General features: G+C 37.9%; 1 protein-coding gene across 12 annotated transcripts in view; it reads right to left on the reverse strand.

Annotated features, from left to right (window-relative positions):
• spri (sprint) overlaps nucleotides 1–26,580 on the reverse strand; it is a 1,202,745-nt gene that overhangs the window by 291,056 nt on the left and 885,109 nt on the right. For 5 of the 12 annotated variants that reach the window (XM_067781454.1, XM_067781452.1, XM_067781451.1 and 2 more), the window contains one exon: nucleotides 7,753–8,789. The exons of the other annotated variants lie outside the window; for them this stretch is intronic. In XM_067781454.1, the coding sequence (XP_067637555.1) occupies nucleotides 7,753–8,618 (866 nt within the window). In that variant the 5' untranslated portion in view covers nucleotides 8,619–8,789. The remainder of the gene's footprint in view (nucleotides 1–7,752; nucleotides 8,790–26,580) is intronic. 12 annotated transcript variants of the gene reach the window in all.

Below are 26,580 nucleotides of genomic sequence, written 5' to 3' on the forward strand. Positions count from 1 at the left end.
AAATTATTTTATGGGCTTTAAGACGCAATCGCAGAGAAACTTCAAAAAAATTAATAAAAAATTGTGAAAAAAAAAATTAAAACAAAATGTGATGCATTATTTGGCACATATGCCCATCTCTATGATTGTTAATATGCACTAGAAAAATTTGTATTTTATTAGGTATTGTTGCTGAACCTACAGAGTTAGTAATAAAAGTAAAAATACGGAAATTACAACATTAAATAAGTCTGAATGAAATACGGTGTACAAGTTGCATTTAATTTAGCCAGTAAAGAAGCGGTAATGTCAAAACGCTTGCAGAACTACACACAGTAGCAATGATACTAACTTCAACAGCAATTGTTAGCGAAATTATCTAAAATGCTGCACATATGCCACCAGATATAAACAAAAACTAATCAAGTGAGCTCAATTTCGCCTACGAGTTTAAATTCTCTTTATACGCTATAATGAGCAAAATTTATCGCCAGTCAATCACTGATTGGACCTTATCAGCATGTTTTAAAGCTCATAAATCTAAACGCCGATACAGCTTCGAACACAAAAGCATTTTGAATGTTTGAGCATAGAGATCTCGCAAGAGAGAGCTGATTGACTGCTCGGTTTGTTTGTCCGTCGCTGCGGTGTTTTTCAAACACTACGAAGCTTTCGAAGGACCAAATTTTTACAATATCCCAAATTCTGTAGAAGTCTTATGATAAAAGAATCGACACGCACGATTTCAAGTGGTTGGTCGTCTCTTTGCCAGAAACAAAATAAAACAGCTTACATTAACGAACCCATTTAAAGTAACTAGAGGACCTCCAAATGCCTTAAGTGCCACTAGACTGTCACAAAAAAAATAAACAAACAAAAAAATAATAATTAGCGCCATTTAACTAAGAAGAGATTTCAGTCAAAGCTTCTCTTCCAAATTGCATGGTACTCCTTTCAATTTTTCCTACAACTTGGGAAGATTGGACCTACATGTTTTATGCCAAGGCAGATGAATTTCACTGAGAAGCTTTTCATGGCAGAAATACACTCGGAGTGTTTGCCAAAACACTGCCGAGGGGCGACGCCGATTGGACATACTTTCTTCTAATTGAAATAACTTTTTTCTAAATTTTCGATGTTGCTTTGCCCGTGGCTTGAATCCAGAATCTTCGGTGAGCATGGTTCCCCACAGCACTACACTGTCACTGCAGACGCGTTTACTTACTCTTGGTTCTGCACCTATTCTCTGTAACAAAGCTTCATAGCATCACACGGTAATGCGAGTTTGTTTCACCACACCACAGGATGTGCTTCAACATAAATGTGTAAAATCGAGTAAGGATAAGTATCCCATGCTCTAACTCAAACTTTTCTGCATTGCAAAACGGTGATAGAGTTTATGAAAGTGTCTGTTGTCTGCATCATTAATCCAAAGATTGCGGCCGTTGCATAGCAAGACATACATACGATTGTGAGCACCAAGCTAGTTCAAGTATTCCTCCTCTTGCCCCTCTCAACTCATTGAGGTCACCTATTTTCTCTGATAGGGGATCCGATAAGAATAATTTATGAGCCCGAACTCGTTTTTATTCGCTTAACTTCAGTATGAGGTAGGTTTTGTCGAAGGCTGCGGTAGCGATAAGTCAACCCAGGGTCCAGTAAAGGTCCCACAAACCCCTACTGAATAAAAACACAGTATTTATTTGTTACAAACACCCACACACACACGGCTGGAGGTTTTACGAGGACAGCAGCTTTCCATGCCAAGATGGTGGGAAGGAAAATAGCACGGTTGAAGCAGATCAGCACGGTGGTATGGTGGCAGTGGCGGCACCAGTTGGGTGACGGTGTGACATCGGCGGCAGTGGGTTCCGGAGGCGGAAAGGCATGGAAACTGGTGATGGGTTTTAACTTTGTAGCAGCCGGTTGCTTTTCCACGGGTAGTCGCCAGTATCCGGCGGGTCGGTGGCCTATAAAGTCTGCGAGGACTGAAATGCCTAAAGCAAATTCTGTTCTCTCATACGCCCTGCATTATAAAGAACTTAAAAAATGAACCGCTACTTTGTCACTTCTGTATATAGCCATTTACTGTCAAACGTCATATTATGGCTGTCTTGTCCTGTAACTGCCTGCTATCAGGTACTGTATGTTCCTGTGCTGTATGAAGCAAAGTTTCAGGCACAAGTAAGGAAGGTGGTACAGTAGGGGTTGCATTATTTGTAACGCTACGTATCAACACCTATCCAACGAAGTCTTTGGTCTTTTATTCATTACTCAACAGATAATCAAGGAAAGATGCAACAATCTCCCTTGGAACATGAATCTCAAATACTTTATGGGCCATCTCATCTCGACACCGTTTTTTTCGAATAACACTGATCGGAACGCTCTCATGATTGATCACACTATCGTGATTCGGATCTGTTTGTAAAATAATTTTCACCAGCATTAGGTTGAAGAAATCGCATGATAGCGATTCGCCTTGGCTGGAATTACTTTACAATATTCTAACGAATTCTGGGGATTTCTGATAATTATGCACCTTCTGCTAACGTTCGAATCGCTGAACTGTCGAATAAATAACTCCAATATTCAGTATTGCAAAATGGTCTTTATTTAAACTACTTTGGGAATAGTACTTCACAACTAATAACGAGTTTAAATCAAACTGATTAGTTTTTACTCAGCTTGCGCTGCTTTTATACGCTCTGTTGCCTCGTCCACAAATTTCTCCTAAGGTCTAGGCGTTTCACCTTGTAGAACTGTTGTATCTCCTCCTTGGTAATTTAGCTATATGCGTGTGTATGTGTGAGTAACTACTTCTTCTCTATCTGATGTCTTTACATGTGTATGTGATATATTCTTCGTCGCCTTCTATGTACGTAAGTGTTGCTGTCTTAATGTGTACATGTACATAAGTGCGGCTGTTTGCTGTTTTTGTTGTTGTGACTATTTATTCACAGCCTAGTGATACTAAACTTGCTCCCAAATTCTTCAGTTTTGGACTTCTCCTACTGTGAAAAAAGATTTAAAATGCTACTAAATGTTCTGTTAAATTAGTTGGTAGTCTATCTTTCCCTGTAATTAGTCTGTAAGAAATGTAATAATTTCAAGACTAAATAAATATTATTATTATTATCATTAATATTCGCCACAATATTTAACTTCCGTAAACATATCTGAATTAGGACCCCTTTAGATAACCCCTTTAAGTGACCACTTGAAATCACTCCTTTAGCAAAGCCCACCGGTACAAGACATAACTTCTTGGTACTACGACTTGGGCACCTAAATGCTCGGCAGTGAGACTTTAGAAAACCTTAAAGGTCAGTTGGTATACAATGTATACATTGTAGGATATTTTTCTATTAATGGATATATACGTCAATGTTGAGTGTGATTGTGGTGTTTGCGTTGTCAGAACATCCCCAACAGAGATAACGACCGATGCAAGGAAGAGCGCGGGCTAGGGAAAGAGATAGAGATAGCAATAGCAACAGTGAATAAGAAATAAGTAACAGATAGAATACTCAAGAAGATTTGAGAGGGATGATGAGGCTTCAAGGTATGGAAACTGTGGCGCTGCCACACTACTAAACGCGACGTCCAAGCAAAGCATGAAAATTATTTTAACTTACAGTGTTTGTGATTTAATAACGACGTTTATATTGGAGTAGCACTACTACACTACTACACTAGAAATTATCCAAATTTTTCGAGTTATCAGCAGCACAGTAGGATAGCCGAGATAGCATCGGACATGATGCATTTGAGCTCTCTTTACATTAAAAAAAAAATAAATATTTGGCATGAGTTTCCTCCGATGAAATTTAGGTCGAGCTTCTTCTTCATTTTCACCACAAATGGTGACGCCGAATGCCAGCTGCAAGCCCGATGAACTTTACCGAGAGGCTTTCCATAGAGCCCCACTGCCTGGGGCGACTTCGCTTTGAAAGCTTTTCTTTGATTGATAAAACTTTATTCTAGATTTTCGATGTTCCTTTGCACTGGGCGCGCCTTTTTCATTCAGAGTATAAATATAACATTGTGCACGCTAGCTTTACTGGGTTAAAATGAAAAATAAAACAACAAAAGAACAACTGCAAACATATGGCAGTTGGAAATCTTCAGTCACTGGGACAAGGCTACGAAAAATATTGCTGTAGAATGTTGCTTCTAGAGAAGCACGCAACAAAACAAACTGTCACTATGCGCTTGCAAGCGATGAGAGCATAGCATGCAATATGACAAAGTGATTGGTGTATGTGAATTTAAGTGCGGGTGTAACTGCGGCTGCATGCTCGGTGACACATATTCAACGCAGATGACAGCGATTCTCTTTCATTTAATATTAAAAAAAAAGAAACGATGATTGCCACGCATTGAGCTTTGTACTTATTGAGTGTGCGTGTGATGTGATGTCAGTATTTGTTTTTGTTTTTGGTTTTTGCACTTCATACCGTTCAAAATGACAATTTTATCGTTTAGGACATATTGGATTCAAGAAAAGGGGGTTATAAGACATTATGCGCGTAAAAATAGTTTAGGGATTAAATGCTTCATAATCCAAGTATTCATGTCTCCTCGGATGATTAAGAACAATTTCCAAGAAATAAAATAATAAATTTATACTTCACGCTCTAATTTGCACAAATGTTGTCGAGCGCAAGAAAAAGAAAACTCAGTTTTATGCAGTATCACACTTTCTTGTGGTATTTCATATTAAACATTTTTTATTTTAAGTCGAATGCTTTACTTATAGTTTCATGATGAAGGCCTTGACTTAGGCAAAAAAGGGTCCCAGGACTGAATGCTGAGGCAAACAATAAGAAATAAACCCGAAAAGCTTCTTTGAGGACTCTTGTTTAAAACTTAAACTTTCGTGAGCATGGTTATATCTTTAGAGTTCTTAGGGCTTTCTGAACTATTCCAGGTTGGAGAGATTTGGTTTCCGCTGAGCATAAACGACAGCGTGGCAGTAGTTCAGCAATGCGTAACATTTTTGAAAAATTTACTTAAACATTTTTTTAATAAAATTAATATTAAATTCCGGCAGTGTTTGGCAAGCACTCCGCGTGTAGTTCTGCCATGAAAAGCTTCTCAGTGAAAACTCATCCGCCTTGCAGATGCCGTTAGTCGGCATAAAACAAGTAGGTCCCCTCCGGTCAATTTGTAGGAAAAATTAAAAGGAGCACGACGCAACTTGGAAGAGAAGCACGACCTAAAAACTCTTCGGAGGTTATCGCGCTTTACATTTACTATTAAATTCTATTAATTCCTATGTAGTTCTGTGCCAAACATTTGCCATTCTAAGACTTGAATTATGGAGATTGGCTCAGTATATCGGCTGATTTGCTCTTAGCATTCCAGGTGTTTTAATTTTTTATAAAGTAAAGATAACTGCTCAATCGGTTAGATATGGGATCCGTGAAACTTACGGCGTACACAGATGACGTTGTTATTGTCATAAGTGGGAAGTACCTTCCAGCAATTAGCTCTTTTATGAATCGGGTGGTTCGGGATATATTAAACCTAGGAATATAGCCCTGTTTATTAAGAGATATAAGGTCCCGAATCAATCTGGACCTTAGGCAGTAGGAGCGCCACTGGAAGAGAACATTTGTACAAAATATCTATGAATCATTCAAGGCAGTAAGTTGTCGTTTGAAGCTCAACGTGGAGGAGAGATTGGAGAAGGTCTCGATGGCACTTTGTGACTCCAGTAGGTTAGGGGCCTAGAATATACCCGCGGAAGGTATGCCTGTTGTAAGAGCCGACTAAAACTCCCAAATGATTCAAGGGGTTGAGTAGCGCCATCCTTTCAAGGGGTTGCCTGCGCAATTTATAGGATCATCAACATTGATAGCAATCTCCAAAGCCTAAGGAGAGTGTCTTTATTGCAACAACAACAACAACAGAAACAACAGGACACTTTATGCATGTAAAATAATGTTGGGGTGTAAGTGGGGGCTATCACCCTCTCTCTCTCTCATTGGGTTTTTAAAGCGATTGTAGAGCCTATCCTGTACTATGGGCGGCCACCGTGGTGTGATGGTAGCGTGCTCCGCCTGCCACACCGTATGCCCTGGGTTCACACCCCGGGCAAAGCAACATCAAAATTTTAGAAATAAGGTTTTTCAATTAGAAGAAAATTTTTCTAAGCGGGGTCGCCCCTCGGCAGTGTTTGGCAAGCGCTCCGGGTGTATTTCTGCCATGAAAAGCTCTCAGTGAAAACTCATCTGCCTTGCAGATGCCGTTCGGAGTCGGCATAAAACATGTAGGTCCCGTCCGGCCAATTTGTAGGGAAAATCAAGACGAGCACGACGTAAATTGGAAGGGAAGCTCGGCCTTAGATCTCTTCGGAGGTTATCGCGCCTTACATTTATTTTTTATTTAAAAAGTTAGGGGGGCGAAGGGAGGCGGCATTATGCAGGCTATCAATGCATAACATAACGGGAGCTGCACTGCATGGTATGGTTAAAGCCGCGACAGCGTCAACTTTTATATTGATAGCATATCTCAACATCTTGAAGTTTATTAGAGGGTAAGCAATCCCTGAAAAATCGCGATGGGGCGAAGCATACATCAATATTTGATCCCGGGTCAGATAGACATAAGGGGTAATGAAAAAGCGGATGAGCTAGCGAAAAAGGGTGCATCTCTAGAGGCTTGTGCCGCAGACGTTCCAATAAGTTTGAATGAAATTAAGAGAAGGCGTGTGTTGCATCTGATTGACCATGCGGGAAAGCCATGGACTCAAACTCGGGGCTTTAAAGCGTCTAAGATCATTTGTACGTCTTACAACCTTAAAATAACAAAGTTACTTCAATCATTAACTGTAGGCTCATGACGGGTATTCTGTTTGGACACTGCCTTCTGGCGTCACATGCTAGGCCTAGTTAGTGATATAAGACGTAGGAAGCACGGGTTGTAGGAGAAACCGATCGGGCTCATTTTGTACTCGTGCCTTGCGCACGCCAGCCTAAGACTCCAGCTAGTGGGAGTGATACAGCTATCAACACGTAGCATAGATCCTAGAAAGCTTCTAGCATTTTCCAAGAGAACGGAGTTATTTTATGACATAGGTCCCGATTTCTGATAGGGGTTTTCAGTTTTAACGTTGATAAAACTTCTGGTAGCACCATGGACAAATTCAGTATGTGGCAGATCCTCACGTACCGGCCAGCTCTACCTAATCTAACCAAACCTTACTTGCTTCAATAAGAAGGATATCCTTTCTTCCAAGTAGCATAAAAGTGACATCGCCTCCACTACATTAAAATCTATATCAAGTCACCATTAGCCCACTTACTCATTGTGGGCGATGATTTTATTAATTTCTTGTATAAGTGACGTTATGTTACAGCAATAAAATCACAGCAAGTTTAGATGAAAATTTCTTCAAACACATTAGTGTGATTTTATGAGTGTCGTGAGAATAACTACAAGTATAGGATGGAGGTAGAAATTATGTAAAGCGAACGGTGTAAAATGCGAAAAGGCGCAAAAGTAATAAAAACTGCCACTTGAATGCATTTGCTTTTGAAAAGCATTTTCTAGGTGTACCTGCTCAAGTACAAGCAGACACATTGGAGCCATATTTCATAGCTGAGTGAGATTAAAGCGAAATTACTAGCAACGTTGCAGCTAAAGGTACTTTTGAGTACTTAGGTTTAGGAAAGAAAAGAGTTATTCAAATATAATTTATGCACCCTTTTGTACGCGTGCCTTTCTTTTCATTTCTAACAATAAAAATAGCATAAGATGACTTACCATTTGCTCGCCTTAAACTGTGACACCTCCGCATAACGTCTTCCCATTGGCACTTCTTGTGGGCTCAAGAGTACATCACAGGGCGGAAAACTGGTTGGCTCTGGCGGTGGCATATCACCGAGCTCGACCTCCTCATGCGGTTCCATTTCCTCTGTATTCACCTCATCTGCATCCGAGCTTGTGCATTGATCACGCTCATCCTTCACCAATGCCTCATTCACATAATTATGCAACTTTTCACGCAGCGAATAATCATCGATTGAAGATGATGCATTCGATATGCAATTCTTACGATCACCTTCATCGAGATCATCAATTAAATTACCATTGTCTTCTGAATCATTATAATCATCTATAACCACATCACCACTTGATGATGATGTGCTGGTGTCAGTGCTGCTAGTGCGCGTTGTACGTGATACGCAACTGTCAACGCTTGCTATTGAGTGACGATTACTTTTCTTGTTATCGTTATCGAGCGGTTTTTTTACATAATCAACATCATCAACTTCATCTTCGGTGCCAACATTGGAGTTGCTAGAACAAATTGAAGTTTCGCGTAGCTGATGCTTTGTGTTGTCGTCTTCGTGTGAAGACGTTGTGATGTTATTTTCACTACTATCGATTGTTTCATTACAGTTATCGTTATCGTTCATGGAGTTGGTGAGATTGTTATGGCGATCGGATATTGCTTCTACTGGCTGTGGCACAATGATGAGTGAGGTGCGCTTGCGCATTGTTTCATCTTTGGCGTCCATATTGTTTTTGAGTGTCTTATCGGATTTGGCCAAAACGATAACTTCCACTTTGGACGACTCGTAGGCGGCGTTGCTATTACCGTTCATGCTGCTGTTGTCGGTAGACATTTTGTTGATTTTTGTGCTAATTTTTTTTTTAACTTTGTTATGGCAAATTTTTACACTTAAAACTGAAGTGCTGCATTTTTGTAGAACGTTTTGAAAAGTTTCGTTTTTGGTGATCTTTCTTTGTGTTTGGGGTATTTTCTTTATTAAGTTATATAACTGCTTTTTTTTTATCTAAATAAATACATTGTGTTAAATTTGTGTGGTAACGCAGCCAATGGAAAATATCAAAAAAGCGTTTTTGAATGAACAAATTTTCGGATTTTTTCCGTATTGCTTGTTTTTGGTATTTATATTTGTTGTCCGTAAATTCAATAAATCTCAATAAAAAAAAAAATTACTTCATTAAATTAATATATTGGCCATATTTGTGTCATAAACATAACACAGCACGAAAATTGTAGTACAACCTATTAATATAATATCACACATTATTAGCATACGAAAACATAATATTGCATAGCATGACATAACATAGCATACCATAATATATCATAACATAAAATAGCATAACATAACAAAGCATAACATAACATAGCATAACACAACTTAGCATAATATAACATAGCGTAACATAAAAGAGCATACCATAAGAAAGCATATCATAACATAGCATTACATAACATAGCATAACATAACATGACATAGCATAACTAACCTAATGTTATACAAAATACCGTAACATACTAGATAATACCATAGCAAATGATAACTTATCACATCATAAAATAGCATTACAAAACATAACATACTACATACATAAATATTACATGACGTACCAAAAAGGCTTATCCTCGAAGATCATCCTCATTTTGTCAAACAGCCAGGCAGTCTTACGTGCGTTGCCGCCTTATACAATTATTTCTAAATTATATGGAAGACAAAAACCAGATTTTATAGGAATGGATTCCCAAGCATCAGCGACATGAAGGCAATGAACATGCAGACACCCCAGCCAAGCAGGCCGCAAAAGTAGTATTTTATGGACCAGAGCCCTTCTGTGGAACAACAAAGTTTCACATTGGTGACTGGGAAACAAAGCAGTTCAAACAACACTGGATTTAATGCCCAGGACAAAGACAGGCAAATTGTTTATACTCCCAGCAACAAGAGTATCAGCCAAACTCATTAATCCAAGCACAGGGGAACTACAAACTCTTACTGGGTACTATACGAGACACTGCAACCTTATACATTACCTGAGCAAGTTAACTCATCCGATACACAAACCTGTCTTTTTGTGTGTTGGAGGATGAAACGCCGGCTCACATTCTATCCGAATATGTGCCACCAAGGCAGAGGCTCTGCCATCTAGATAGCGGGACTGTTAATCTGCTCGTAACATGGAGCAAAAACTCTGAAGAGGTACTTCAATACATTAAAATCCTCGACATACAGTAGGATGCAGAGAGGTCAAACACAACGGCTCTAAATAAAGGCCGCAATACAGAGAGGCCTAATAATAATAATAAAAACTGTTTTGTCAAGCCAGATTCCGTTCCATACTTCACGATTTACTTTCGCTGCGCTTTATTGTGATGTCTCAGTTGAGGTCGTAAAATCATAGATAAAAGAATTTTTGCGGAGTGTATTCCTCACCAGTAAAGACTTTTCGGCTTTTTTTAGAATCATGTAAGAATATGCTCACGAGTCTTTGCAAGTGTCTCAGAAAGCACGCGCGATCTCACCCTGACTTATTAGTACAATTCAAAAGCAATCGTTGATTGCGTCGTATTTAACTTTGAATTCAGCAATGCATTAGTTTCGTCATAAGAGAATTACTAGCCGGACTCGTGCGCATCTTGCGCAACAAATATAAAAGTGTCATATCAAATATCAAGAGAAATCAGCTGTTTTATCAATCATTCATCTATCAATAAAAACTTACATGCACTTGCGCTGCCATCTCGCGAATGATAGCAACTGCCGGTAATGCAGTGTTAGTTCTAATCAATTATTCACAATAGTGCCATAGTACAAATAGATTTCTTTGTGTGCTCACAATTATTTATTTTTAACAATTTATTTTTATAAAATATAGCTAACAAAAGCTCTACGACCAATAATGCCCAAAGCCTGCTAATAACACGAATCTCCATCTTTACAACCAAATCTTTATTTATAGATTTGGATTCCAAATAAGAGCGAAAAAGGGACCTGCACATAAAAACAGCAATTAGAAATAATATATAAGATCATGGCTGAAGCTATAGGGGTTTAGTTCTTTTGTATATTTTTTTTAAACAGTTTAACGGACTATTTACTAAACGAACTTTTGTTATTACCCCGCATGAGTACTTCAAATAACATAAGTCAACAGCATAGCTATTAAATTACAGTTTTTAAATATTCACAAATTTTCATATATACACCTACACATATCCGCTGATTTTACGACTAATTTTACCGCAATCAACATCTGATATCATTGATAACTTATGACAAACAGCCGCGCAATGTAATAACATTAACGCAATAACAATGTGGGTGGGATGGTATCTTTAAAAAAAAAAATAAAAATATTTATATCTCCTACACTTGTGTTAACGAAATGTCATTAGCCTAGTTCTGGCAACAATGAAATTTACACCATCTTAAAAAAAAAACAAATAAAAATTGCGTAAATGCTTACAAACATATGACATACATACATACATATGTACATGTGTACCAATGTATATATTTGTATGCTCCAATTTATGAAAACTCAAATGGAACAGGTTATGAAAGTCATAGAAAATGACATATTGAAATTGACATTAATATTTCCACATATGTGTGAATAATAAAATTTGTTGAAAAAACAATTTTCTTAAGAATTTATATGACAGACTTACATACATACGTGTGTATGCCTGTCATGTCGTATTTTATGTTATAACAATATTTTATTTGTTATTTGTTTACTCACAAGTGAGTACTCAAATCAAAATAATTTTATAGCATTTATTGAATACCAAAATGATTTTCAAGTTAAAACTAAAAAAAATTCATCTAAAATGCCCTGTACGTGATAAATGAACGAGGTGAGTTTCTCTTTGTTTTTATAGCAGCAAAAAAACTCCGTGTATGTAACAGGGGCGGCGGCGTTCTCACCTTTGTGGGAACTTCGCAGGGTGGGAGGATGTCCTTGATATTACGATAACTACTGATTCCCGAAATTTCTTAGTAAGCAACTGGGAGGTGTCGAAAACAATCTCTAGTCAGTGATAGGATTTGTAGAAACAAGGCACCCATCCAATATTCAGCAAATCTGGACAGCCGAGTAAGGCCTCAGGAAAAAAAGCTTTCCGTTAGCATACAAAGTCGCTCCTCCAATCTCTAGCAACAAGAAGAACTTCCCTGCATAGTGGAATAAAAACCTTAGCGACCTAAGGTCGAATCTCAGGAATATTTTCAACGAATGCTATTCAATAGGTGACTTTTATGAGTATAGAATTTCTATGAGGGAACATAAGAATGCCCTAGGCAATGGAAGAATAAAATCCTGGCGGGATCATGGCGAGTATATCGAGTCCACAAAGGACTAAGCAAGGCTTGGAAAGATTATTGCCAAAAATTATTCAAAAAAGAGCTTTTTCAAGCGCGCTAATGGAACATGGCAAGATCAGCAGATGAAACCCTTAAAATCCTTATAGATGCTCATTTTTGAAAGATGGCGCGATGGAATCAGCCATCGGTTGAGCAACGGTGGAGGAATATAAAGGAAATCGATATCTTCTCTCTTTCTTAACCGCCAGATAACAGTTGAGCTAAGAGAAGCAAAAATTAGTAAGCAGATATGTAGGGGCACACCACAAGGTGGGGATATCAAATAGTACCAAGTATCTGGGACTGAGGATCGACTTTAGCATGCATCTAGGAGCGGGTACGGAAAGTCAGCATAGCCTCCTACGCATGTACATAAGTAAAGATTTTGTACACAAAGGAGTCTCAGGCCTAAAATAGTCCTATGTCTGTATGAGGCAGTGGGGTAACCAGTGCCAACGTATGGCTCAATAGTGTGATGGAAAGCTCTTAGTAAGACCAACAATCTCACCACCCTACAGAAATTCAACGCACTGTCGCACGTGCCTCACGTCGGCTTTAGTCCGCATATTAAAAAAAGAAAAGAACATATCAGCATCCTTGCTTTAGTCCCGGTGGGATCATTCAATTCCGAAACAGATTATTACCTAATATCACTTCAAGTAGTAACGGTTTAAATAGGGGTGCGATTCCAGCTCATAACGGTATACAAATCAACACCGACAGCTTCAAAATAGATGCTGATTAGTGGCTGGAATCTATTAGGATTATCTTTATGACCTATCTTAGTTTTCGCTTGGGTAGAGAAGAGGAGATAGAGTATTTGTTTGGTGACTTTTGATTTATTTGATTTGACGATCATGAGGAGTGTTCTGCAGATCGTTTGTGGCTGACTGCAAGCACTCTTCTGCCTTTCAGCAATACAACTTATGATTCACGTTCTACTTGAAGTTAGCATTAAAATACACAGTCGCAGAAAAAGATGACACCGATCCTTTAAGCTTAAGACAAGTTGTATTTCAATGTATTTTGAGAAGCTAAATCCGCATCAGCCATTATAGTTGGCCTTAAAACTAGTGGCTCGGGTTTTTCCTCAATATAAAACCTATCGACAAGGGCGCAAGGTTCATGATGCCATCAAACACATTTCGCAAGAGTTGAGAAATTGAGAGAGAACTATAAAATCCAACGTTTTGCTCTTTTTAAAATATTGGAAAACACTTACAACGTGATTATTCAGTGAATAATGCAGCAACAATAACCAGATTTCATGCATAGATCACATGACTGACCCCTAATTAGGAGGGCGTGGCACCTCTCTCTTTCGATAAAATCAGTTTTTTAAACATTTTTGGTCATAAATCAAAAAAGGTTTAAGTTGTCATCACAAAAACTAATTAACATTGCCATAAGAAATGAGCGTGAAAAAAATTTACAAAAACGGAAAAGGTGTACGCCCACTTTTGTATAAAAGATTTTATAGGGACCTTAGGTGAATATAACAGCAGCACCTATTTTACGTCTAAAGTGAATTTATAACAAGTGAATGAATATATAAAAAAATTGTGGAAATGGGCGTGATACCACCGCTTTTCGACCAAGTGTTTTTCACGTTTCGGCAGTTTTGAATCGAAGACCAGTGCATGAATCTCCACGAAATTTGGTCGCAGATTTGTTTTATAACTTACAATATTTCTACCGAAAAAGGGGCGAAATCAGATAAGGGCTACGCGCAGTTTTATATAAAAAAGAGTTTAAAAGCACTATAGATTAATATAATAGGCTATATCTTTGCAAAAAAACTTTGTATCAATGCTATTTTACTTTTGCAGTGTATTTATAATTAAAAAATGAACATCTAAAAAAAATTTGAGATGGGCGTGGCTCAGCCTCTTATTTGATCAATAATTTTTCTACTTTTCTAGAACCATAACCGAAAGAAGAATTGACTTATACTGAAAAACTGGGTACACTTATTATTCTTTATTAACATTTTTAATAAAGGTGGGCAAAATCGATTAACAAACACGCCCACTTTTAGTAATACGTAGTATTAAAATACTGAAGCTAAATGAACTATACGATAGAAGCTCTCAGCTGGGTATTTACTATTCCGTTGAACCCGAACTTAGGCAATCTTTCAGAATCTTTCTTGTTTGTGTATATGTACATATCGTTAGCTTAATGTGAAAATTTGCTACGTCAACTTTTACGAATTTTACAGGAGACGAAAAAAAACTGAATAATTTTTGAAATACCCTTCTTTTTTTCAAAACTGTGAATGAGGATACCTTAATTGCAATGCTTTTGACTGTAGAAGCTTTGAAAAAGATAAATCAAAATCATGTATGCCAAACCAGCAGCTATTTTATGACTTAGCACAATTTCCGCACTCAAAACAAATTTTTTCTCCTGACAGCACTTTTTACCTAATATGTTTTCCCATCACTCCTCCCGTTTAATGATTGAAATATAACACTAAAACGATATATTTGACAAAAAATACTATTTATTTGTCAACCTATTTCTAACGGTTCTGATCTGGACTCTTTTGGCGGGTGGTGCGCAGACAATAATTTATTTTTAAATTCAAACAAATGCTGTGTTGTGTCTTAGTCCAAAACAAAAACTGTCATATACTTTATCTACAAACTAAATGCTAAATCTCTTAATCGTTGTCAAGAGAGTAAATACTTCGGTGTAATTTTTCCAAACTCTCTTGACTTCATTGTTTCAAAATTTGTTGCAATGGCTGGGTTCACTAGACGTAACACCAGTGATTTTAAGGACCCTATGACGTTGAAGGCACTTTATATATCCTTGGTCAGAAGTGGTCTTGAATATTGCTCAATAATATGAAATCCTTTTTATGAATCTAACTCCTGTAAAATTGAGGGAGTTTAAAAATTTTTCAAATATTGCTTTACGTATGCTTCACTGGACAGACGGCCTCCCATGACATACCAGCAGGCGCAAATTGCTTGGCCTTCAGGCTTTGCATGACAGAAGAACTTTTATCTCACTCATGCTTGCCTATAATGTAATAAACTTTAGCACGAATTGCTCTGATTTATCTAATTTGTTCATTGCATATATTCCACTGCGTGATCTTCGGCATAATAGATTACACAGGCCGACAGCATCTCAGACCCAGGAACCGGGCTATATATTTTCGAAGGATTTTGATGCGATTAATCGAAATGTGGCCTCAGAATTGCTCTGTCAGCTCTGGTTTTTGATATATCCTAACCTAAAAGTGCAAAAAACATCGTGTTTGCCCATATTTGAGGTTATGTAGCCTTGCAGATGTTTTCTTTCACCAAAATTAAAGGATGTTATGTGTGAATACAGGTCTTATTCTTTCAAATGGCGTTGAGTTTGCTCAAATATCATTTTTTTTTCGCTGAGATATTGTATTTTGAAATTTTGTGGTGTGGTAGGAGTGGTTTATAGGGGTTAGGGGATACGGAAATTGATGGGTTAACAGTTAAGTTGGTTAGTCCACTTGTGATGTGAGATATCTAGATAAATAAGATTTATTTTAGGAAAAATATGCGAGTAAACGCTGTCCCCAGGGTTATGTGGGTTAGCCTGCTTGCAGTATGATAGGGGTGGTTTCTAGGGATTAGGGCTGTGTGTGACTTGGGACCCGAGGGTTAGATAGTGGAGGAGTGTGGTGAGTTAGCAAACGTATGGTGTGAGACAAATTTTTAAGAAAAATAAGACTCAATTCAAGAAAATTAGTAATCGACTATATCATGTCGATTTTCAGGTGTAGGGAAATTTAGAAACATGAAAATCTCAAAATGCGATATGCGAAAGAAAATGATATTTGAGCAAACTCAGCGCCATTTTAAAGAAGAAGACTTTTATTTAAAGATGGAATCCTTTTTGTGGTGAAAGAAAACATCTGCAAGGCTACATAAACTAAAATATGGGCAAAACGGTAGTTTTTACACTTTTAGGCTAGGATATCTCAAAATCCAGAGCTGATAGAGCAAGGCCAGATTTGGATTCAGCGCATCATAAACCTTCGGAAATATATAGTCTGGTATCTGGGTCTGAATAATGGTTGAATTTTATCGGCCTGTGTTTTTTATCGAAATAATTCTTAAAACGAATTATGCTATGAATGAACCTATAACTAGGACTATACATCTACATAACAAATAGATTCAGTAGTGTTATTAATTTTAATAACAGATTATATAAGTTTAAACTTGAATTGTTTTCTATTTTTTACTAGTCTGTAAGAAAGCATGTAGTTATCGACATGTAAAAAATGAAGTAGATAAAAGTCAGCGCAAAGGATTTATCAAACACCGAAGGCATGTCTCAATTGGGTGAATCCAATTTCAAGGGGTTGTGTTCGCAACCCTCTCAAGGGGTTGCCAGCGCAATATATAGCTTCTCCAACCCAATTGTCAACCTCACCTACCCGTGCCGAATCATGTTTCATTTACAGCCGAGGCTCTTGCGACCCCAAGTTCCTCAAGGAGCTAGGGGATGGGGAGGGCGGGATGGCCTGGAAGGTTTAATGTGGTCATATAAATCGTTACCAAGATGGTCGTGCTAGTACCTTAATATTGTTTTGTTACCGGAACGTGCCGGATCTATATCTGGCAAAGGACCATCAACATCGGCCCAAAGCCTTCGGGGAGTGTCTTTATCGTTAATACAACAACAGCAACAAAGTATGTAATTTTAGACTGAATGAATTAAATAAGTAAATAAAATGCGCGCGCAAAGAAATGAATAGTAATTCAGATTGATATTATTGACTGGTTGACTTAGCACATTTACACATCATTGCCCACAGCACGTAAAAATTAAAAATTAAACTTTTTTTTTTTTTTTGTGATCGTTGTATTTTGAATTCAGTTTTAAAACTGCATTAAAATACAATTTTTCAAAAAAAGTAACTTAGCACATTTTCACATTAAGCTAACGATATGTATATGAATATTTTTCGCTGAAATTTGCTGAATAAAAAATTATGTGCCAGCTATAACATGTAATTTTTTAAATGAAGTTCATTAACACTTCCTGTGGAAAATTATATTCAATTCATATTTTTTGCAATGAATTGAAAGGTACGATAAAGCTGACAGTGCGAAACCAACTTAACATTAATAAAAAAAATTTTTAAAATTAAAAAGAATGAAGTAGCACAAAACAAACGAGAAAAAAATTTTGTAAGTAAAGCGATTCCTCAAAATATTACGTATGATATTTACATTAAATTTACGTGGAATAACAAACAAAGCGAAAGGTTGTTAAACGTTATGTGCAGGAAATACACAAAAAAAAAAAAAAAATTTATAAATAAATACCTCCCATAGCGCTGAAACAAAAGCTCAACTAAAATAGCAAACAAAATTTTCTAGCTAAAGCCTATGTACATTGTACAATATGATTAAGAAGAATATTGTTGTAGTCGAAAACGGGACGGCCTATATCGAATAGCCAAATAAATAGATGAAGTAAAATTCAGAAACATGTCCTAGTAACCATCACCGTTTGTAAACTTTGCAATTTTCTGTAATATCAATAACAACAAGTAAGGAAGGCTAAGTTTGGGTGTAACCGAACATTACATACTCAGTTGAGAGCTATGGAGACAAAATAAGGAAAATCACCATGTAGGAAAATGAACCTAGGGTAACCCTGGAATGTGGTTGTATGACATGTGTATCAAATGGAAGGTATTAAAGAGTATTTTAAGAGAGAGTAGGCCATAGTTCTATGGATGGACGCCATTTAGGGATATCGCCATAAAGGTGGACCAGGGCTGACTCTAGAATTTTTTTGTACGATATGGGTATCAAATTAAAGGTGTTACTGAGCATTTTAAGAGGGAGTGAGCCTTAGGTCTATCGGTGTACGCCTTTTCGAGATATCGCCATTAAGGTGGGCCAGGGGTGACTCTAGAATGTGTTTGTACGATATGGGTATCCAATGAAAGGTGGTAATGAGTATTTTAAAAGGGAATGGGCCTTAGGTATATAGGTGAACGCCTTTTCGAGAAATCGCCATAAAGGTGGACCAGAGGTGACTCTAGAATATGTTTGTACGATATGGATATCAAATGAAAGGTGGTCATGAGTATTTTCAAAGGGAGTGATCCTTAGTTCCATAGGTGAACGCCGTTTCGAGATATCGCCATAAAGGTGGACCAGGGGTGACTCTAGAATTTGTTTTTACGATATGGGTATCAAACGAAAGGTGTTACTGAGCATTTTAAGAGGGAGTGGGCATTATGTCTATAGGTGGACGCCTTTTCGAGATATCGCCATTAGGGTGGGCCAGGGTGACTCTAGAATGTGTTTGTACGATATGGGTATCAAATGAAAGGTGGTAATGAGTATTTTAAAAGGGAGTAATCCTTAGTTCTATAGGTGGACGCCTTTTCGAGATATCGCCATAAAGGTGGACCAAGGGTGACTCTAGAATGTTTGAATGATATGGGTATCAAACAAAAGGTGTTACTGAGCATTTTAAGAGGGAGTGGGCATTAGGCCTATAGGTGGACGCCTTTTCGAGATATCGCCATTAGGGTGGGCCAGGGGTGACTCTAGAATGTTTGTACGATATGGGTATCAAACGAAAGGTGTTACTGAGCATTTTAAGTGGGAGTGGGCATTAGGTCTATAGGTGGACGCATTTTCGAAATATCGCCATTAGGGTGGGCCAGGGTTGACTCTAGAATGTTTGTACGATATGGGTATCAAACGAAAGGGGTTACTGAGCATTTTAAGAGGGAGTGGGCATTAGGTCTATAGGTGGACGCCTTTTCGAGATATCGCCATTAGGGTGGGCCAGGGGTGACTCTAGAATGTTTTCACGATATGGGTATCAAATTAAAGGTATTAATGAGGGTTTTAAAAGCGAGTGGCCCTTAGATGTATATGTGAAGGCGTTTTCGCGATATCGACCAAAATGTGGACCAGGTGATCCAGAAAATCATCTGTCATCATCTACTCATCATCTGCTAATTTATGTATATATGCAATACCACTAACAGTATTCCTGCCAAGATTCCAAGGGCTGTTGATTTCGCCTTGTAGAACTTTTTCATTTTCTTCTACTTAATGTGGTAGGTGTCACACCCATTTTACAAAGTTTTTTCCAAAGTTATATTTTGCGTCAAAAAACCAATCCAATTACCATGTTTCATCCCTTTTTTTGTATTTGGTATAGAATTATGGCATTTTTTTCATTTTTCGTAATTTTCGATATCGATAAAGTGGGCGTGGTTATGGTCGGATTTCGGCCATTTTTTATACCAAGATAAAGTGAGATCAGATAAGTACGTGGACTAAGTTTAGTAAAGATATATCGGTTTTTGCTCAAGTTATTGTGTTAACGGCCGAGCGGAAGGACAGACGGTGGACTGTGTATAAAAACTGGGCGTGGCTTCCACCGATTTCGCCCATTTTCAGAGAAAACAGTTACCGCCATAGAATCTATGCCCCTGCCAAATTTAAGAAGGATTGATAAATTTTTGTTCGACTTATGGCATTAAAAGTATTCTAGACAAACTAAATGAAAATGGGCGGAGCCACACCCATTTTGAAATTTTCTTTTATATTTATATTTTGTTGCATCATATCATTACTGGAGTTGAGTTTTGACTCAATTTTTTTATATACAGTAAAGTTATTAAATTTTTGTTAAAATTTTAATTAAAAAAATTTTTTTTTTAAAAACGGGGCGTGTTCTTCATCCAATTTTGCTAATTTTTATTTAGCACATATATAGTAATAGTAGTAACGTTCCTGCCAAATTTCATCATGATATCTTCAACGACTGCCAAATTACAGCTTACAAAACTTTTAAATTACCTTCTTGTAAAAGTAGGCGGTGCCACGCCCATTGTCCAAAATCTTACTAATTTTCTATTCTGCGTCATAACGTCAACCCATCTACCAAGTTTCATCGCTTTATCCGTCTTTGGCAATGAATTATCGCATTTTTCGGTTTTTCGAAATTTTCGATATCGAAAAAGTGGGCGTGGTTATAGTCTGATATCGTTCATTTTAAATAGCGATCTGAGATGAGTGCCCAGGAATCTACGTACCAAATTTCATCAAGATACCTCAAAATTTACTCAAGTTATCGTGTTAACGGACAGACGGACGGACGGACGGACGGACATGGCTCAATCAAATTTTTTTTTTTTATGATGATTTTGATATATGGAAGTCTATATCTATCTCGATTCCTTTATACCTGTACAACCAACCGTTATCCAATAAAAGTTAATATACTCTGTGAGCTCTGCTCAACTGAGTATAAAAACAATTGTATAAAGCAATATGAGAATGTCTCGCTAATTAAATACAGATAATAATATTAATATAATAGTGAACTGCGGAAGTACTGCTAATAAAAGCGATACTATAAATATCCAATGTTACTAAGCTTTAAGCGCGCCTATAAATATTCCACACAATTAGGATTAGAAGCATATATAATTGGTATGTACCAAAACGGTGAGTAAAGGAATAGCGACAAAAAGGCAATACTTAGAGAACAATTGCAAAGCGAGCAGCGGGGTTTACACTAGTACATAGTATGAACGTTGGAGATTTCGAGTTCAGTACCCAGCTCACGAGAAGCTAGCTGATGAAGAAGTGAAATTCAGAAACATGTCCTATATTTAACTTCTAGTACAACAATTGTTGGTGTTCTACTCTCACATTTTGTTCGGCGACAAAGTTGTTTCAGCGTTTTGCCATCTTCAGTTTCATCTTTTGTTCTGAATCCTTGCGCTGAAGATACCAAAACACCCGTTTGACTCCAAATCATATTTGAGCAGGGTTGGCAGAAAATCGTTTCAATTTGCATCGTATTTCTTTATCTTTAGCAAATCTACTTACGAAAGAAAATCTTAAAAATAGAAGGAAATTGAAATTAGTAGATTTGCGGGGGAATGCCCCATAGTTGTATGATTAAAAATAATAAATCATATTTCTTCCGCAAGCAGCAGCGTAGAGTAAGAGTTTAAGGTTTCGTTTTGGTGTTTTAATAACTTCTGTATATAAAACAAAAAAATAGTTATATGCATGTATGTACATATACATGGTTCCCACATATTTAGGTACACAAGAAATTTGACACACTGTAATTTTTCATATGCTCGCTCTGTTTGGTTTGCAACTTCCATAAGAGCACGTAAACGTTTTTTTGTATATATGTATGTAGGCAAATAAAACGCCCCTGCAGGAATTTCGAGGCTCGCTGAGAACATATTTCATTGACAAATTCTTAACCTATTGATATACATATTTGCTTCAAAGCCATTTAGGTTTCCACAGAGCAGGTTAGATTAACAAACTAACTTAAATTAACCTTGAAGTAACCAATTTGGAAATAGTTTAATTAGCTAGACTTAAATGGCTAGATTAAAACTCTCACTACAAAGCAAATGTCCCATTCAGAGAACACAACTGTTTGGTGACACGCTGACGAGGCGATGAACTTTTGTGAATGATGTGTTGAGCTAACTGTCAAGTGAAATAGTCATTTTAAAGTGTTGGATACAAATTATATATCACATTCTATTGTAATACTAAAATGAAATTTTTTTCATAAATAACACTTCGAAATATCAAAGAATTACCAAAGAAGTACCAAACAATTGAGTCAACACGTGAAGTGAATGCTGGATTAAAAAAAGCGTGTTCAGTCCAACGACGTGAGGGCGAACTTGTTGGATAGAGCGAACATACGCAATAGTACGTTTAAAATGTGATCATTAAACAGCTGCTCAACGGTTGCGTGTTACAAACGCACGAAACGTAGAGTAGTCGAGACACTGAGCACCACAATTAGTAGCAGCTAAATTTTATTTAGATGAGTTTCCTACAGGGCATGTGCTACATATCCATACTAAGAAAATAATCACTTATTTGTTCGCAATTGTATGCTTTTATGCAAGTTCGGCAATTATTTGTAATTTTTGCTTAAACATATTCGTTGACTTGAAACTAATGGATCACTTGCTATTTTAGGCAGAAGAACCTAAGATCTAGGAGCTTTAGAAGCCGCTTGATAGGAATAATGTGCGAAAATTCTACAAAAAAAATACGGTGGTTGACGGAAGGTTTCAATACGGGGCAGATTCCAGCAGGAATGATAATGTCTACCTAGTAACTGACGTAAAAAGTGTGCTGAAGCTGTGGACAGGACACTTCTCCTCATTGCCTGCTAGCTAGGCTGGAGACAAACTCGATATCATAATGGAAAACACGTTCCGGCACTCGACTAATACGAGGTGAGAATCGCAAATATCGCAGCTAAAAATTCACAAGGCGCCAGTTAATGAGGGAGTATCCGACCCTCTGCGAAGGGTTATGCAAAATATGGTCGGATGAGCGCACAAGTCCAGATTGGGGTTTAGAGATCCTGCAAAAAGCGCCAATTACTGCGGAATCTGTCTGCTTAATATCGCTTATAAGGATCTATCTAGCGTACTGTGCGAAATATTGAAGTCCAGCAAAATGAACTGATTGAACCCTATCAGTGCCGCTTTAGACCTGGCCAATCTACTATCGACCAGATCTTCACGATGTGTCAGATTTTAAAGAATACTCACGATAAGAGAATCGACACTCACCATCTTTTTGTCAACTTCAGGCAAGGCCATTCTCACCTTCTATCTATAAGTTATCGAAAGCCTTGTTTCCCCCAAGTTAACTGAATCATCCAATGTCAGTCACAATGGAGTTTTGGAATTGGCTCTACAAAATTTTCGCAATTTCCGATTTTACTGAGAGTTGGCCACCCTCTGAAAGTGAAACCGGTGAAAACGAAAGTGTTATATGAAGCAATCTAAAGGATTAACATACGCCAAATAAATAAAAACTTAACTGGAGATGTTTAGAACGGCCCTTACTAGAGATGTGCTAGGTCTTAAACCAAATATAAGCATTCACTGCTTAACAATGGTCATTGGATGCTGAGAAGAAGCAGCAGGAAATGCAGGGCCAGTCGCAAATATTGCATATTGTACCTTTACAAAAAATGTTGAAGCAAGAAATATTTTATGGCGTTCTAGTTTGGTAGAGATCCCTATGGCGGAAGTTTAACCTGAAGCAATTACAGAGGGTCTATAAATTTTTGTTGCCAAAACTGGTGTGATGATGGATAAAGACAATCCCCAAACGAAAAACTCATGTTTGCCTTTAATAGCTCTTCTCCACCTCTGATATCACTATGCTTACCAATGCGGCAATGGCTTCAAAGAGAAAACTGACTTACTGGACGCCATTCTAGTAAAAAATGTATATTTATCATCATTGATATGCATACATACATACAAATGTAATTGTTTACGCTTTGGGTATTTATGCCTATGTATCAAGGGCAAAACACAAAAGCGGAAAATCCCTTACCACCTTGCGACTATGATATCATGGTAACGCTAAACAAACCAAGCATCGCCTGTTGGTCTTCCCACCCATTCCAGTGATATTGGTGTGCAACCCTAAATGTACCTTAGAAGCAACATGAAAAAAGTTCAATCTACAATCCTAAGAAAGTAACGTTTTTTTCTAAACACCAGCCAAATTTATCATTGATCGTTGGGTCATATTTGCACCCCTTTTGCTAACTAAGTATAATGTAGCATCACATTTGTCATGTCAATCGAAGAGGAGCGCAATATCACGACATCACACAGTGACAAAAAAACAATAAAATGTTGTACTACTCATATTTATGGTTGCGCTAGACTGACTTAGACAATTTGTGTGCTTATTTGAAACGAATATATATTTCGATTTATTTTTAGTTGATTTTTGCTTTTCAATTTTCTAATTTAATCGTAAATTATGGTTTTAGCACGTGTACGAGTCAGGGAGCAACCCCAATATTGAATTTGTATATTAGATATGTACATATACTTGTTGTTGTTTGTGTATCACCTTTAACAACAAATATGTCAACAGCTAAAATTCGGTTTATGTCTGAAAATAATCTAACGAAATTATTATCTATGGCACGAGTCAGTCGTCATTTTTTCTGACGTTCCATTAATTCATTCAAAAATTTTAAAACCATAAAAGCAAATTGAATTTTTCAGACTGACTATGAATCTGCATATATTCTTTTGGCTGTGGTTCTGCAAGGCTATACATATAAACATGCCCTGCGAGAAAATTAAGTGATCCCAAGCCATGCAATGGATTTTCCGATAGGGTGGGGAGTTAATGCATGCTGGATGATGCATTCTCTGGTATGAGTAACATGCAAAAAATCGTGCAGACAATTCCGAAAGAGGTCGGTTTGGGATTGATGTCTTTTGTCTGAATTTTGGTAAAATTGAACCCTATAGTATTTTTTAGGTATAGTTGGGATTAGTCAGTTTGAAATTTATGCAGCCAATTAAACTGAAACTGCCCTTCATGTGCTCATTGGGCTAAACACCACTACAAACGGTAGACCCTTGTTGCTTTCTAAGATATACTGGGAGCTTTCAACACCATTGAAACTAACGCTATTCTCAAATCCCTCGGCATTGATAACCTTAATACAAATTATTCAATCAGATATGGTATTGGTGACAACGACCAGAAACATGGGGAAGAGAAACACCCCAGTGTGGGGATCTCTCCCTATTATTTTGGGTTGTAGCACTGAGCAAGATACTACTTGAACCCAATAGGAATGGAGAAAAGTAGTGACATATGCAGACGACGTAGTAAGTAGGGGTATTTACCCTCTACGTGAACAGGGTGCGCTAAGCAGGTTACACACCAGGGGATAGCCTCATTATCAATCCAAGCAAGGCAGAACTAATACTCGTCTGTAACAGTTCCAAAATATCTCAATACCGATAGAAGAGTTAAGAAGGTATGCTTGCATACTACTCGTGTAAGAGAATAGTTAGCAGGAACTGGAGCCAAAGCGTATGATGTGGCTCTACACAGCGGTCATAAGAAAAATCCTAGCGGCTCCGTACGCCAATAGTGGACAAGCAATACAACATGAAGAAACTAAACAAGATACCGCGAGTATCATGCTAACAGTAATAAGGTCACTTAGATCGAGTCCAACGGAGGCCCTGAATATTCCTTAATCAGCTGCCACAGACTTAGGGAGTCAAGCAGCTGGAACGAAAACCTGGCCACAGCGGTATCCTAACAAGAATTTCAATGTGAATTTTCCCCCAAGAACTGACTGGTCAGCCGAAAAAGTTTACCAAGAGGGCGTAACATCACTTTACACTGACGGGTTCAAAATGACGTGCGGTGTTGGTGCGGGGGTTTTCTCCGAACAGCTACAAGTAACAAAATCCATTCGTCTGTAAAACTAAGCTGGTATCTTCCAAGCAGAGGTACTAAGTAAAGAGTAGGCTTGTATTTTCCTTTTAAAAAATCGGCAAAGCGACGGTGAGATACGTATATACTCACTTGCGTACCCGGTCACAGAAACATTGACGATAATGAAAAAGCGGATGAAATGGTAAATGTCGGTGTATCGTTAGACACCTATAAGGCAGTCACGGTGCATAGGCCACTTTCACCAATAAGAGTGACATTTTTATCAATCTCAACCAAGCATGCATGGCCTGACTACAACCAAAGAAGAACAGAGTCTCTACTGAATATGTCTAAGATCACATGCGCCATTACAGGGTACTGGTGGGGGTCACTTGGAGAGATTGGGTATCCTCTCTTTAACGGCAGGTGTAGGAGCTGTAGTGTGGAAGCAGACAGGCAGATGAGAGGGAGCGTAGAGAAATGCGCAGGCGAAGCAGTGGCAATTAAATCGACAGTCAGAGCAAATAGTGGGAACCTGGACGCACGGACAACAGTAGGCTCTTAAAAAATGAGAAATATGGAACGCCACCCTGAAGTAATGCAAAAGTGGTATCGGCGGTGTTTTTTAGTCTACGGACACACGGTTGCAGCGGCAGCAGCAATGAATGTTGCGTTAGGCATTTTTCAGCACTCCCACACTCAGCACAAGGGCGCAGCCCTGGAGAACATTAAGTCTCGAACTCAAGACAGTTTTCAGCTGCCCGACCTAGAAGCGGCGTCAAAATGCTCCAGAAAGGGCATCAGAACCAAATGATCCAACTAAATTGTTTGAGTAAACACACATGTACCCTGTGCATTTGGTTCCAGGATAATGTGCATCGATATGGCAACAAGAACGAAAGAAAACGAAAGAAACGAAGAGCACCAGTGCGACACTACCCGTGCAGGCAATAGTTTCTGTATAGAACATGCTCAAACAATAGGTATCACTCCGACCCATATAAAGGATCAAAACGGGCTATAGTCGCATTCTTCTTTGCTACGAATTCCAGGTTCTAATCGCACTTTTTGCAGGGTAACTAAACACATTTGTGTATACACACATAGGTACACGCGGACAATTTAAAGAAAATGTTAAGCATTGTATGATTTCCCTTTTGTAGCAAATC

Source organism: Eurosta solidaginis, chromosome 4, assembly GCF_040869045.1.
Source record: "Eurosta solidaginis isolate ZX-2024a chromosome 4, ASM4086904v1, whole genome shotgun sequence".
In the NCBI taxonomy this organism is placed as follows: domain Eukaryota; kingdom Metazoa; phylum Arthropoda; class Insecta; order Diptera; family Tephritidae; genus Eurosta; species Eurosta solidaginis.